This window comes from Anomaloglossus baeobatrachus, chromosome 4 (genome assembly GCF_048569485.1).
Source record: "Anomaloglossus baeobatrachus isolate aAnoBae1 chromosome 4, aAnoBae1.hap1, whole genome shotgun sequence".
In the NCBI taxonomy this organism is placed as follows: domain Eukaryota; kingdom Metazoa; phylum Chordata; class Amphibia; order Anura; family Aromobatidae; genus Anomaloglossus; species Anomaloglossus baeobatrachus.
Genome location: NC_134356.1, coordinates 320,019,951 through 320,034,969, shown reverse-complemented (window position 1 = coordinate 320,034,969; position 15,019 = coordinate 320,019,951). Strand labels below are relative to the sequence as shown.

The window sequence follows — 15,019 nt, the reverse complement described above, 5'->3', positions numbered from 1 at the left end:
AGAGGCACAAGACACCTAGTCCTGTGTTGATAATCTCCTGCTGATAAAACTGATTTTCTTAAAACGAAAACTCAGACTAGTAAGTGACACATCACTTTTATCAGGGTTTCTGCCTCTACATCGGGCTGCTCTTAGATTACATAGCAAAAACTTGCTGACAGATTCCCTTTTCTAATATTTTATTAGTTTTTTTTTTACCTGTGCCTGTGTATAAATGTTTGAAAAATAAGTCGGGTATGAGGTTTTGCAAAATGTACACGTTAGTGTTCTATATGGAATGAAGCCAAGGGGACGGTTTACAACTTGAAATGTTATGACGAGCACTTTCACTTTGTGACAATTATCCACTATAACCAGTCAGCGGCTGATTGAGGAGAGTGACAGATGAGTGTCAGCATTTCGTTATATTATAATAGAAGCTGGTAAATCCCTATACAGATTTAAACATGTGTTAAGTGGAAAGGGAAAATGTGATTATGTTTAATAATGAACAAATTAGTGATTTGCGGCAAAGCTGGGAATGGATATGGGATTGTACTGGGGGCAGCTATGTTAGATTTTGCTGTGTGATGGGCAGGTAGAGATATTAGAGATGGCAGTTAGGACAGAAATCCTTAGTCAGCCAAAAATGTACATAATAGTAAAGATAGGTGGGTGTCCCCTACAGATCAATGGCTATAGGAGACATGGGTATGTCCGTTGGCATTTAATGATGATTTTATTAACCGTAAGGGTTTCTAAAGTAAGTAGATTAATCTTAATGAATTCCCGTGATAGCGTTATAGCAGCATAGCACTGAATATGGTATATAAAATGCTTTTATAATTAGCCGTTTCTTGCTTCTGTCGTCACTATATTTTTCAGATTTAAAGAGTTGTTGAGCCTTAGAAAAAAAAAACTGTGACGGTACCATGATGCTGTTGCATGTATTGCAACCCATTCCCAATTAAGTAAATTGGGCAGAATTGCAGTAACAAACTCTTGCCATTAGTGGATGTGGCACTACTTGGACAACCAACAAACTAACACACTCCCCTCCAGTGTAGGTTCCCTTCCAGCTTTGCCGGCACTGGCTTTCCCGGGGCTAATATAACATAATTATGTCATGCGATCCCTGCCGCCAATCAACGCTGGTTTCACTCTTAAATCAAGACATCCTGTAAGACGTGAGAACTGCGGCTGCCCACTCTCACCCTCCGGATAATGGATTACGTCTTTAGAAGAGGAGAGTGAAGCCAGCGCTGATTGGCTACAGTGATTGCATGACATAAGAATGTTATATGAGCCCCAGGAGAGCCAGTGCTGACACAGCTGGAATGGCACCTGCATTGGAGGTGAGTATATGTGTTGTTAATTTTTGGGTTTGAAACATAAGGATGGGGGAAGGGGTTATCCGAGTAGTAGGCAGCCCCTTCGAGCAATGAAAATCTTGGTGGCTGTGCCCAGAATTATAAGTAGAACTATAAAGCCTCTTTCACACAGCAGTATTTTTGATATTTCATCAGTATTTGGATGCCAAAACCAGGAGTGTCTCTAAAACACAGAACAGGTGTCAGTCTTTCAGTTTTCTTCAAGTTCCACTCCTGGCTTTGAGACAGAAACAGTGATGTAAAAATACTGACGTGTGAATGAGGCCTAAGCGTAGGAGAATTTTATAACAATTTCTAAAATTTGATCTCGGTGAAAATTATGTTGTCTTATTTTTAAATTTAGAATGGTCTTGTTGGTTTCATACATTCATGTCAGTCATTATACAACACTTGTCATATCCTAATCTATAACCAGCTTCTTATATTTGTGTTATATTTTCTATATTTGATTTCAGAAGCACAAGTAACGTTGATATAGAATACATAGAGTTGCAGACAAAGTTATTCAATCCTAATGCAGATTAGATTTCTTAGCAAACATTACAACTTTCTACAGTTTGTAAAAAAAACTATGAAACAAGAACAATTTAAATGGCTCAACACAACTAATATAACAAGTTGCTTCTCAAAACTCAACAAAAAAAAGCCTCTTTTAGTGACTACTGAAGTATTCAATGCCTTCATGAGAAACGTTTATAGTATATAGTAAAGCACTCTTTGGCTGTTATGACCTATGGCAAACATGATGCTTCGCTGGACACCAGCTTCTGTTACGCATTACTGAGGAATTTTAGACCATTCATCATGGGCAATGGTCTCCAGTTAATTCTTGAATTTGCATGCTGCAACCCCTTCCTCAAATCCAACTAAAGATTTTGTGTGGAGTTTAAGTCTGGTGACTTGCGTCCACTCCAGAATCTTTCAGAACTATGTCTGATACCAGATCTTGGTGGATTTTGAGAGATACTTAGGATCATTGACCTGTTGAAAGGCCCCAAGATGGCTAAGCTTCAGCTTGCTCACAGAAGGCATAATGTTTACACATAGGATTCCCTCATACTTGATTGAATCCATCTCGACTTTCACACTGCAGGTTTCCACTGCCAAAGAAGCATCGCCAAGTTACCACTATGCTGCACTTTAGGCAGGGTGTTCTTTTCAGCCTCATTCATCATCATTCAACTATACTGATGATCACAAAATTAGTTCCAGTTTTGTTTCATTGCAGCAGAGAACTGAACAACAGTACTTCTGTATTTTATTTATATGGTTTTAACAATATTGGAGACAACTTTTCTTGCGCTTATGGGTCCACAGAGATTTAGATCTTGGAGTTCAGTCATAGAGCTGTTCAGCATTTAGTATGTGCCTTACTGTACAAAGTGCAAAAAGCCTGCAGCAAGATTCAGTGACAGCAGGCATTGAGGTTTCAGTCACTCTAAAGTTTTAACCTGCTTTTCGAGGAAACTGGTAGCAGCCGTTGATGTCTTTCTCTTTCTGCCTCATCCAGGTAGTGAAATAAGTGTTCCATTAACTGTGAAGTATGCTTCCCACTGTATCTCTAGGAACATTCAATGTCTTTGCTATCATTTTTATGCTTTTCCTTGTTTGTTCACGTGAATGATCTCTTACATTTTTCTATCACTTTCTTGATTTATCCATATTTTTTAACATGCAGTCAAACATCACTGTCACAACCCCGTAGCCAGTGCAGTTATTTGATGTGTTTTTTTCCTCATTGTTTTAGTCTCTTGACTACATTAGCCATGCAGAAGACAATACCTGATTTGATTTACATGTATGCTCTTTTAATTCTTTTCAGAGAGTTGAATAATTTTGGGACCCCTGTAGTCAGTAAAATTTGCATTTTGTGGTGAATTTGGAGAAACCACTTGTTATCAGTTATTTTAAGATAATTATCCAATTATCTTAACCTGTTAGCCGGATTCTGCAATGTAATCTTAAAACAGCATGGTGTAGGGTTTAAAACACAGAGTTAACAGAAGCGTCTCTTATCAAGGTATATGCTGTTGTTTACATGCTATGATTGTTTTAGCACCTTATCATTGCGCGGACTACATTGCCTCCTGCCTGATAGTCTAATGCTGGGTTCACACATAGCGATGCAGCAGCGATCACGACGGGCGACCTGACCTTATCAGGATCGCTGCTGCGTCGTTACATGGTGCCTGGTGAGCTGTCAAACAGGCAGATCTCACCAGTGACCAGCCCCCAGCCAGCAGCGACGCGTCGAAGCGTTGCTGCGCTTGGTAACTAAGGTAAATATCGGGTAACCAAAGGCTTGGTTACCCGATATTTACATTGGTTACCAGCGCACACCGCTTAGCGTTGGCTCCCTGCACGCCAGAGTACACATCGGGTTAATAAGCAAACCCTTGCTTATTTACCCGATGTGTACTCTGGCGTGCAGGGAGCCGGCAGCACAGGCAGCGTGAGAGCGGCGGACGCTGGTAACGAAGGTAAATATCGGGTAACCAAGTAAAGGGCTTCCCTTGGTTACCCGATGTTTACCTTGGTTTCAGCTTACCGCAGGCTGCCAGAAGCCGGCTCCTGCTCCCTGCTCGCTTCAGTTCGTCGCTCTCTCGCTGTCACACACAGTGATGTGTGCTTCACAGCGGGAGAGCAACGAGCAAAAAATGAAGCAGGACATTCAGCAACGAGCGGCGACCTCACAGCAGGGGCCAGCTTGTTGCTGGATGTCACACACATGGTGACGTAGCAGCGACGTCGTTGTCGCTGTGTGTGACACCACCTTAAAGGTGCCGTCACACATAACGAGATCGCTGCTAAGTCACGGTTTCTGTGACGCAGTAGTGATCCCGTTAGCGATCTCGTTATGTGTGACATCTACCAGCGATCAGGCCCCTGCTGTGAGGTCGCCGGTCGTTGTATAATGGTCCAGGCCATTTTCTTCAAAGGCGATGTTTTGCTGGGCAGGACACATCGCTGTGTTTGACACTGTGTGACAGGGTCACAGTGACTGCTGAGATCGTTATACAGGTCGCTACTGCGTGACATCTCACCAGCGACCTCCCAGCAACTTACCAGTGATCCCTATCAAGTCTCATCGTTTTCGGGATCGCTGGTAAGTTGTTGTGTGTGACTGGGCCTTAACACACCCCCCTGTTCTGATAAGCAGCTCACTGTGTATAGACCTTGTACCTACAGAGCGATGTGTGGGTGAAATTCGCTTTCTCAGCTCTTCTGCATGCTAAATTCAAAAACTTGGATTGTGTTAGAACCGCTGCAACCGGTAATCTGAATGATACATCATTGGATTCAGGATCTCTTTGCCTACATAATGCTGCTCTCAGATGAGGTAGCAAAAACTTGCTGACAGATTCCCTTTCAGTTTCTTTTAATGATAAACCCAATTTGCAATGGAGGTTGAATAATTTTAATTGCAACTGTAGATAATTTTGTCTCCTATCTTCATAATTTTTTTCTGTATAGATATGTACTTATTACTTTGTCTTCTGTTTCAGCTTCCCCTCTGTTATCTGACAAACACAAGCATTCCAGAGAAAATTCCTGCCTTTCCCCAAGAGAAAGACCCTGCAGTGCCATATTTCCAATCCCAGCAGAACCGCCCCAGGTAGCCAGATTGTCAGCCAGCTGACACTGTGTGTGTGCTGTAAAAGATAAAGTCAAATGCAGAATACTATGGCATATTTATCTATGTATTGACCATTTTTTTTTTTTTTTTATATATAAACAGCAGTATAATATATATTCTATGTAATATACCCGCTCTTGGCGTAGTTAATGGTTAACAGAACACTGCTATTTGCTTTAACTAAAAGGTCACTTTTGCTGAGGTGCAGCGATGTGCTCTTCTTACTAAGTAGCTAATCTTTTGTAGGAAAATGTGCAAGCTATGTTTTTCTCAATACCTTCCTATTTTAATTGTTTGCTTGGGAGTTGCCTGGTAACCCTGTGCTAAGACATTTTGAGAAAGTTGGATTTTTTTTCCCATTGCAATTAGGTTACAACACTTTGTAAATATTTGGTAATTGCATGCTTTAATAATAAGGTTAAAATATAGATACAATATAACGTCCTAAATAAATACGATTTTACAGATTTTAGAATAACACTATTTAAAGGGGTTGTTCGCTACTTTGACATTGATGGCCTAGACTTAAGGACGCTTTACACGCTGCGATATCGGTACCGATATCGCTAGCGTGCGTTCCCGCCCCCATCGGTTGTGCGACACGGGCAAATCTCTGCCCGTGTCGCACAGCATTGGCCGGACCCGTCACACATACTTACCTTCCCTGCGACGTCGCTGTGACCGGCGAACCGCCTCCTTTCTAAGGGGGCGGTCCGTGCGGCATCACAGCGACGTCACTGAGCAGCCGCCCAATAGAAGCGTAGGGGCGGAGATGAGCAGGACGTAACATCCCGCCCACCTCCTTCCTTCCGCATTGGGGCCGGCAACAGGTAAGGAGAAGTTCCTCGTTCCTGCGGCGTCACACGGAGCGATGTGTGCTGCCGCAGGAGCGACAAACTACTTCGTACCTGCAGCTCCAACGATATTCGAGAATGGACCCCCATGTCACCGATGAGCTATTTTGCACGTTTTTGCGACGATGCAAAATCGCTCATAGGTGTCACACGCAACAGCATCGCTACAGCGACCGTATGTGCGTCACAAATTCCGTGACCCCAACTACTTCGCATTAGCGATGTCGTAGCGTGTAAAGCCCGCTTTATGTATGATAGGTCATCAATGTCTGATCGGCCGGTATTAAACACCCCGCACCCCCGCTGACAATCCCAGCGGCAGCAGCAGATGGCCGGAAATGCTTGGTTCTGGAGCTGCTCCATCTTCTGATGGCGACTCGGTACTGCACATCCGCCTCCTATTGATTAGAATGAAAGGCGGATGTGCAGTACATGGCCGTGGCCACTATCAGCAGACGGAGCAGTGCCAGAACTGAGCATTTCTGGCTACCTGTTACCACCATCAAAATCAGCTGATCGGCAGGGTGTGGAGTGTAGTGGACAAACCCCTTTAAAATTCAGATAAGAAAATTAAAAGGGAGTCTAGCCACTTTCTTTTCACTGCACATTAAGTAGACGTAACATGAAAGATTAATACAAAGTATTAAAGGGAACCTGCAATGTCTCCATATTCTATAAATCTGCAGGTTAGTAGCATTCCAATGCCTTCAGGCTGCCCTGCGGAAAGCTCGGTTATCCAACGTGCCCAGAGCTCCCTCAGTCACTGCTCACAGCGTAAGCGGTAGCTGTAAGACCAGCTTTCACGTTGACAGCTCGCTCAGCACAGATGTCAGTGTCGGGGCATGCTTACAGCCAACACTCACTGTATGTCGATTGTTGCTCCAGGAACGCCTCCATGACTGAAAGAAAGTCAGAGGCTCCTGGTAAAAATAAAATTTGTTTCTTCCCAGCAGTCGCGCTTTTAGTAAGGCATCTGGATGGCATTGGAATGCTATTAACCTGCAGATTAACCCTACACCGGCACTTTAATAGTGTTTAGGGAGATGAGAGGTTCCCTTTAGATTTGTTTGCAATTTTTGCAAATTGCCATCATATTCATCTTCATCTTTACAAACAAGGAACATACTATTTTTCACTAAAAAGAGTTAAAGTATCAGACATTCCACTGTTCAGTCTTTCACTGATCATTGTCATTTTTGACGGTTGTTGCGCGTGTTCTTGTGTGGATCACACACATAAAGAATGACTTTATTGCTTACATAGTAGTAAAATAATAACAGCTGCTATGAACATCTCCAGAAAACCCAAGAGGATAGCCGAGTTTAAAAATTTATAATAGAAATGTATTTTTTTTTTTATTTTAGTTAGATTGTTTGATGCTTCATTTTCAACTCGTACTTCCTAAATCATTCATACCCGGAGGATATATTCACTTATCTTGGAATAAACCCAATGTGCCTTTTATAAGAGGATCTGCAGCAGTCATTGTGGCAAATGCACAGCTTTCTGTGCTTGATGGAGAGCAGGCTGTATTTTCCATGTGGATTGACCATACATACTGCAAATAGCACCAAGCTGATTTTTTCCACAACATGCAAATAGGTTATAACTTCTCATTTGATTGCATACAGATTCTTAGCTGCTTTGATAATTCATCCATGGAATCCACACCAAAATCCTCATTAGATGTTGAATGTCAGCTCTCGAATATGTAAACATATTCTAAGAGTCCATTTACACTGAGCAACATGCAACTTTAAACTACCACCAATTAGTGACATGTTTGCTGTGGTCGACAGTTAATAAATAGTCTGTTTACACAGGTGTACCTGGATTCAGATGTGCCTTAAGGATTAGATCATTCAGTGCACATAGGCTGTCATTGTTTTTAGCAGTGCAGGCCCTGTGTACACAGGCCAACCCAAATTCAAATGGGTAATGAACAATTATAATATTCAGTGCTCATAAGCTGCCATGGTTCTCAGCAGTGCAGGTCCTGTTTACACATTCCGACCTGAGTTCAGATGTATGCTGAACGATTATAGCTCATTCAATGCGCATAGGCTGCCATTGTTGTTGGCAGTGCAGCTTCTGTTTACACAAGCCATCCCAAATTCAGATGTGTGCTGAATGATTATAGATCATCCACTGCACATAGGCTACCATTGTTCCCAGCAGTAGAGATCCTGTTTACACTGCACGACACGAATTCAGATGTGCGCTGAACCATTATAGATCATCCGGTGCACATAGGCTGCAATTGTTCTCAGCAGTGAAGCTCCTGTTTACACAGGTCGACCCGCATTCAGATGTGCGCTGAACCATTATAGATCATTTGTTCTGCATAGGCTGCCATTGTTCTCAGCAGTGCAGGTCCTGTCCACACAGGCGGACCCACAATCAGATGTGTACTGAACAACTATAGATCATTCAGTGCACATAGGCTGCCAATGTTCTCAGCAGTGCAGGTCCTGTCCACACAGGCGGACCCACAATCAGATGTGCACTGAACAACTATAGATCATTCAGTGCACATAGGCTGTCATTGTTCTCAGCAGTGCAGGTCCTGTCCACACAGGCGGACCCACAATCAGATGTGCACTGAACAGCTATAGATCATTCAGTGCACATAGGCTGCCATTGTTCTCAGCAGTGCAGCTCCTGTTTACACAGGCGGACCCACAATCAGATGTGCACTGAACAACTATAGATCATTCAGTGCACATAGGCTGCCATTGTTCTCAGCAGTGCAGCTCCTGTTTACACAGGTTACTGTGCTACTTGGAGAGATCTTTTCTGCAAACTGAAAGATCATTTCATCTGACTAGCGTTTTGCTCATAGGTCAGGTGTTCGGTAGCATGTTTAGATTGCACAATTATCATGAACAAGTGTTTTGAGTATAATGGACCTTAAACGTTGTAGTTTTATAGTGGAATGGAAATAGACGTTTCCTTGCAATAACAGTCGATTGCTACGATGTAGAAACCTTATCATAATAGTAAATACAGGAGGCATGAATCTTTCACTATAGGGAATTAGAGCTGACATTCAGCCTCCTTTATATACATAAAGGGAATAGATTATTGAATTTTCATGAAACTTTTTTTTTTTTTTTTTTTTTTTTTTTTTTTATTATTGCAATCGTAAACATTACATAAGTCCAGACAACAGGGTTTCTCCTAACACCCCCCCCCCCCCCCATACAATAAAAAAATTCTTTGCATACAGAACATATTACTTAGTAGGAACAGTCCAGTATATAGGAAAATAAGAGGGATGTGTAATACACAGGAGCAATTAGACAAATATTAGCGAATGTCTTCAGCACTGACTCACTAACATTCCAAATATGTCTGCCGTGTAGAAAGTTGAAGAAATCCCAGTTTTTGCTTTCTTAGCATTCTCCCACAAGACTGATGTTGGCGTTCCATACAGAACTTAATTACAAAGCCATGCTGCAATCCCAGAATGCAAGGTCCCTATGGAAGTCACAGGAATTGCTACTTTTTGCTGAAAATAATGTAGTCCTGATCACAGTATGACAAAAGAAAAACCAAGACATGTCACTGGTTTTGCTTCCTGGAAGTGGCAGCAGCACCTTGTTATATATACACTAACCCTTGTATCTTCGTTGTTTTAACATTTCTAGAGGGCACTTTTTAATCACATCGGAGAAAATACTTTACCTCGCAGTGACCCGAACCTCTCGGCTCCAGATAAAGGTATGTTACCTACACTGGGATACTGGCGTAACACAACTGATAGTAATAATAACATTGTTTGGTCGCTCCAGCGTTTAATACTTTTTTTCTAGAATTATCTGCTTAAGGAAGCTGAATGGACATCTTTTAACTCTGCCGTGTTTGCTGCTAATATTGGTGATATCAGTCTGTAAATTTCTTCACGCAGTTAAACTCATCTATCAATTAAAGACCTGTTCACATTGGGTTTACACAATGCAAAATGCATTTAAACTCTGCAGAGGGTTGGGTCTGAATCTGTGAAAAACGTCATGGATTATTGAACCCCCAACAGAGTGTGAAATGACATGAACGTTTTTAGGCCATGTCGGAATTTCAAGACTGTCAAAAACATAGAAGGGTCCACGTCTGATTATCGGATTACTTTCTCTTCTACATGTTTCAGAGATGATTGTTAATTGAGCCTTTTAGGTGCCTTCACATATTTGTATACGAGATAACTAGGACAGAAACTAGTGCAATAGTGTTGTAAGTGATTAATGAAAATGACAAGAAGAGGGAACCTTCTCATCTGAAGTGGTTGTGTGAGACAACTATTGACGGACAGAGAAACGGCTGCTGCAGATCCACAGGTGAAAATATCGGAAAAATGCTGAAGGATATGTAATGTGGTTCCTCTGTGCTGCCATAAAAAGACAGGCTTCATGAGTCCAATGGGATTATTAGAATACTGTACTGTTTGTTATCTACGTTTCAAGGCCCACTGGCCTCCCCAGGAGGATAAACCATAATGATATTGGACTCATCATGCCTGTTTATTTTCGGCAGCATGGAGTAATCACATTATACTCCATTCAGCAAATAGTTCTATAGGAACGCCCTACCAGCACTCATACATTACTCACAAAAAGTTAGGGATATTTGGCTTTTATGTGATATTTCAGGATGATCCCAATTGAATAACATTGGTCTGAGTGCATACCTTTTTTTATTGGTTTGCACTAATTTTACTTATATGGTGGTGTGAGCGAGCCCTTACAGAGGATCTCCAGAAAAACATGGTTGCCTTCTTCCAAACACAGTGCCACCATTGTCAACAGGTTGTATATGTTTATTGCAACTCTGCACCATTCACTCAATAAGAGCTGACTCCAGATGCAATTTGTAGACAGGGCTGGCTGTGTTATCTTGGACAACCCTGTTAAGTGTGCATCTGAAATGTACCAATGTAGCTTATGATATAGTGAAGATGTATTTGAAAATAGTAGTGTACATACCCCTGTGCCAGCTTTACTACTGGTCGCAATATGTCACCAGAGCCAATAAAAATTTCCGTTTTGATTTATTAAATACAGTACTTCAAGAGAGCCTTAATGTCCAGAAATGCTATTTAATCTGCATGTAAGTAGCATTACAGTCATATCTGCCAGGCCTACTGCGGCAGTGACTACAGGGAGAAAGTGAAGCTATTTCCTCCCAGCAGCCGCATACTTCCAGTCATTGAGGTGGTGCATGGGGGTGTTACAGTCACCACAGCTCGGTGTAATCACTTCCTGGCACAGTGATTGACAGCGTGCTCCGCAGCAGCTTCAGGGAGGATATGTTAATTTTCTCCTAGTAGCTGCTGCTCCAGTAAGACAGCCTAAAATGATTTTAATGCTATTTATTTGCAGAATAACCGTAAACCTGTATGTATATAGCAGTTCTGGGCAGGATTGATTTGTAATGTTTTGCCTAATTCATTGACTATGAGGTTAGCACTCCTGTATCCTTTGCTCAAGCATAAAGAGTCCCTTTGTGTTCTCCCTTTCACCACAGTTAGTATGGAGACAGGTCCAATCTCTGTAGGATATGATATTCATAGCATGCATGTAGTTAGGTGCCGACCATGAGCCCGCCATCTTTTATCACGTTTAACAGTAGATATGATTTGTGTACATGTGTACCAAACACCAGTATGATTTGTGGGTTAGCATTACTAGGACTGGTACATTGTTCCTTATACATGCTTGGATATTGTGAGTATCTGAGAAACTTACTCATGTGCTCGCCATACTTACGGAAAGGAAACTGGCCTACATAGCGTAGATTTTGTCCCTCTCAGCCTAGTCATGTGCTGACTATAGTTCCCCTTTAATATTGTGCTCTTGCACTCCCCGACCTTCCCCCCACCCAACCAACTGTTCTTTTATTTCACAACTTTGTCTTAAGATATTTAAACTATAAAAGGGACCTGTAAGTGGCGGTGGTCACTAATATTAGGCTTAGACACACTGCCAGTAATGTATATTGGGGTATTCCAGTGACCATGAAATGTATATTTCCTCGTATCATTGTTGGCTGTACATAATTACAAATTGCCGCTGTGAGCTTTTTGAATAAGATAGATGGAGGCCATTATTTTAGCACGAAATTATCTTAATTGCTAATCATTAAGGCTTGTAATTCACGTTCTGAATAAAGAAAGTGACATAAGATAAAGAGCAGTCAGTGCATTTGGCATGGGCAATGATATTCCTAGAGGTAAATCAGCCTTAATTAGACACTTTGATGTATCTGTGTTTCCACCCAATGCTTAAATTTATTAATTGCCTGATTGTATAATTTTGCCCTTAGTTATGAATTAAAGGGAGAAAATATATGATGTTTAGTGGCGATGGTGACAAAGATATTTAGTATCTCTCTCTCTCTCTGTGCGTGTAAGTATATATATATATATATATATATATATATATATATATATATATATATATATATATATATATATAGGCTTAAGTACATATTCTATGAGTTAATCAGTAGCAAATTAATTAAAGACTGCAAATGAAGACTTTCAATTAGTCTATTGAACCCAAGATAATGCAGTAAGATTGTCACAGCTTAGAAAGAGGTACACATTTATATCCAAGGATATAGATCCAATAAATATTGTGGAATTAGTTATAAATGTATCTATCTATATATCTATCTATATACATAGATATATATATATATCTATGTATATAGATAGATATATAGATAGATACATTTATAACTAATTCCACAATATTTATTGGATCTATATCCTTGGATATAAATGTGTACCTCTTTCTAAAGGCCACTTCACACATAACGAGATCGTAAACGAGATCGTTACTACGTCACAGTTTCTGTGACGCAAGAACGACTTCAATTGCGATCTCGTCACGTTTGACACGTACCAACGATTCACCCCCTGCTGCGAAATCGCTGATCGATGCCGAACAGCTTGGGCCATTTCTGGCTCGTTGGAGTCCTGCTGGGCTGCATGAATCTGTATGTTTGACACCCTATTAACGATTTCGTTGACGACCTAGATGAGATGCACGAAGGCGTGTTGTTGCGTCCCCGTTTCCGCGCCCCTCTCTGCACCGATTGGTTAGCTCCAGGTGCAGGTGCGGCTTCGATCCGAAAAACACACCAACAAAGCGACCGGGTACAATGGACGAAGGAATCAGGGTGGAGACGCAGGTTCTATCTCAAAGCAAAGCGCAAAAGAAGTGACAAAGGGTGACGCGATCCAAAATTTAACCGCTAGATACGCCCCCAATCAGAACGCAGTATTGGCCGCCAATGAAAGCGGAGGGGGGGTATGGAAAAGGCGACGCAAATGCACGCCTACGTGACTCACTGCATTTTACTACGCCCCTAATGGGATTAGAATCGTTAACATAGTTGCTGTGTGACAGGGTCCCAGCGATTTGAAAGATCGTTATACGGGACGCATGCTCGTTCATAAACTCGTTATGTGTGACACCCAACATGCGATTTCAACAACGACTCATAAACGATCCAGAAAGTGTGACGTAGTAGCGATCTCGTTCACGATCTCGTTATGTGTGACTGGACCTTAAGCTGTGACAATCTTACTGCATTATCTTGGGTTCAATAGACTAATTGAAAGTCTTCATTAGCAGTCTTTAATTAATTTGCTACTGATTAACTCATAGAATATGTACTTAAGCCTATATATATATATATATATATATATATATATATATATATATATAATATTGGCTTTGTCACAGGACCTCTACTTCCTAAATTAATATTGCACTTCACACAATATTCCCGGTCCAACACCCCCACCCTCCATTATTTGTAGTGCCACAGAGCAGATTGAAAGCCCACATAGCGTGTAATGGGTCTGGACAACATCTATGTATCTGCACTTTCTCCTGGCTTCTTTCTCTGTCTGCCTCGCTAATAATGTTGTGCATAATGTAATCATCCCTCTCCATGACTAGATTATTCCTACTCTACTCCCTTCTAGGAGCAGGGTGCTTAATGTTGTTCTGGCTTCTTCTTGAATGTCTGCGGCGTCTCATACTCCTCCACCCGGGTCATGACCGGAGTAGAATCAGAGATTTGCTTTGTCATTAATATTGATAAACATCATAATTAATGTTAATGCAGATAATAAAGAGATAATGGACTAGACATTTTTTTGGAGCCAATTAAGAGGGTTGGTTTTTTTTTGCAAAATGACCTATAAACATGAGCTTGGGGGATTATTTGCAGTCTTCATACTCTTTCTCAAATAGAATTTAGGGAGAGGAGCCCCATGTGTGGTATATAAATGTCAATCTGTCACTTACTGAGCCCTCTTAGTGATCTCAGTCTTTCTATGTCCATATATCTTAGGTAGCAGTTGGACAAAAACGTGTTATGCAGATAGTTATCTCCCGACCTTCCTATAGACATGCGCACTCAGATCCTCCAAGGGTGTAGGTGGATTTATTGGGGCAGGCAGTGGTTTATTCCACACTTCTGGCTGTGGCATTGAAACAAAAAGGCTCTGGGGATGCACTTCATTATGACCGATAACCTATTGATGAATATTTTTTTTTTTTTAAGTACTTATTCATTTTGCAGACATCACCATTACTGTCCCCATTGGGGCTCACAATTTAAATTCCCTATCAGTATGTTCTTGGGGTATGGGAGGAACCCACATAAACACAAGGAGACCATACAACGCCTTGCAGATATTGCCTTGGTGTGATTTGAACTCAGGATGCTTCAGCATCACTCTCATCAGCAGAAATGCTGTGTTCTTGTGAGTGCTGGCGCTCTGTCGGCATTCACAGGAAGTGAGTCCGTCACAGCAACAGTGGTCATCATCTGACCCCTTGCTGTCATGGTAACACATTGTTGCCTCGTGATCGCATCACGAGGCCCCCAATGACAGTGGGGAACAATGCGGTCCCTGCCGGAGCGCATTATATTGTGCTGTCAAAGTTTAACAGGTGCAGGTGTTAACCGCACACGTCAGCTGATCAGATCAGACATGTGCGGAGATTCCCACAGGCTCGCCGCAATTACCGGGGGGAGGTAACCTAAGACGTTCAGAAGTACATATACGTCCTAGGTCATTAAGGGGTTAAACAGTGGTTTCATCAAAACTACACTAAGCAGCCCAGTAAGTGAAACATCAC

General features: G+C 41.6%; 1 protein-coding gene across 3 annotated transcripts in view; it reads left to right on the top strand.

Moving 5' to 3' along the window:
* The window catches only part of DOCK4 (dedicator of cytokinesis 4), a 415,128-nt gene that overhangs the window by 389,269 nt on the left and 10,840 nt on the right, over positions 1-15,019 (top strand). For 2 of the 3 annotated variants that reach the window (XM_075345007.1, XM_075345006.1), the window contains 2 exons: positions 4,877-4,986; positions 9,512-9,584. In XM_075345007.1, coding sequence (XP_075201122.1) covers positions 4,877-4,986; positions 9,512-9,584 — 183 coding nt within the window. The remainder of the gene's footprint in view (positions 1-4,876; positions 4,987-9,511; positions 9,585-15,019) is intronic. The other variant, XM_075345008.1, reaches the window with a different exon arrangement.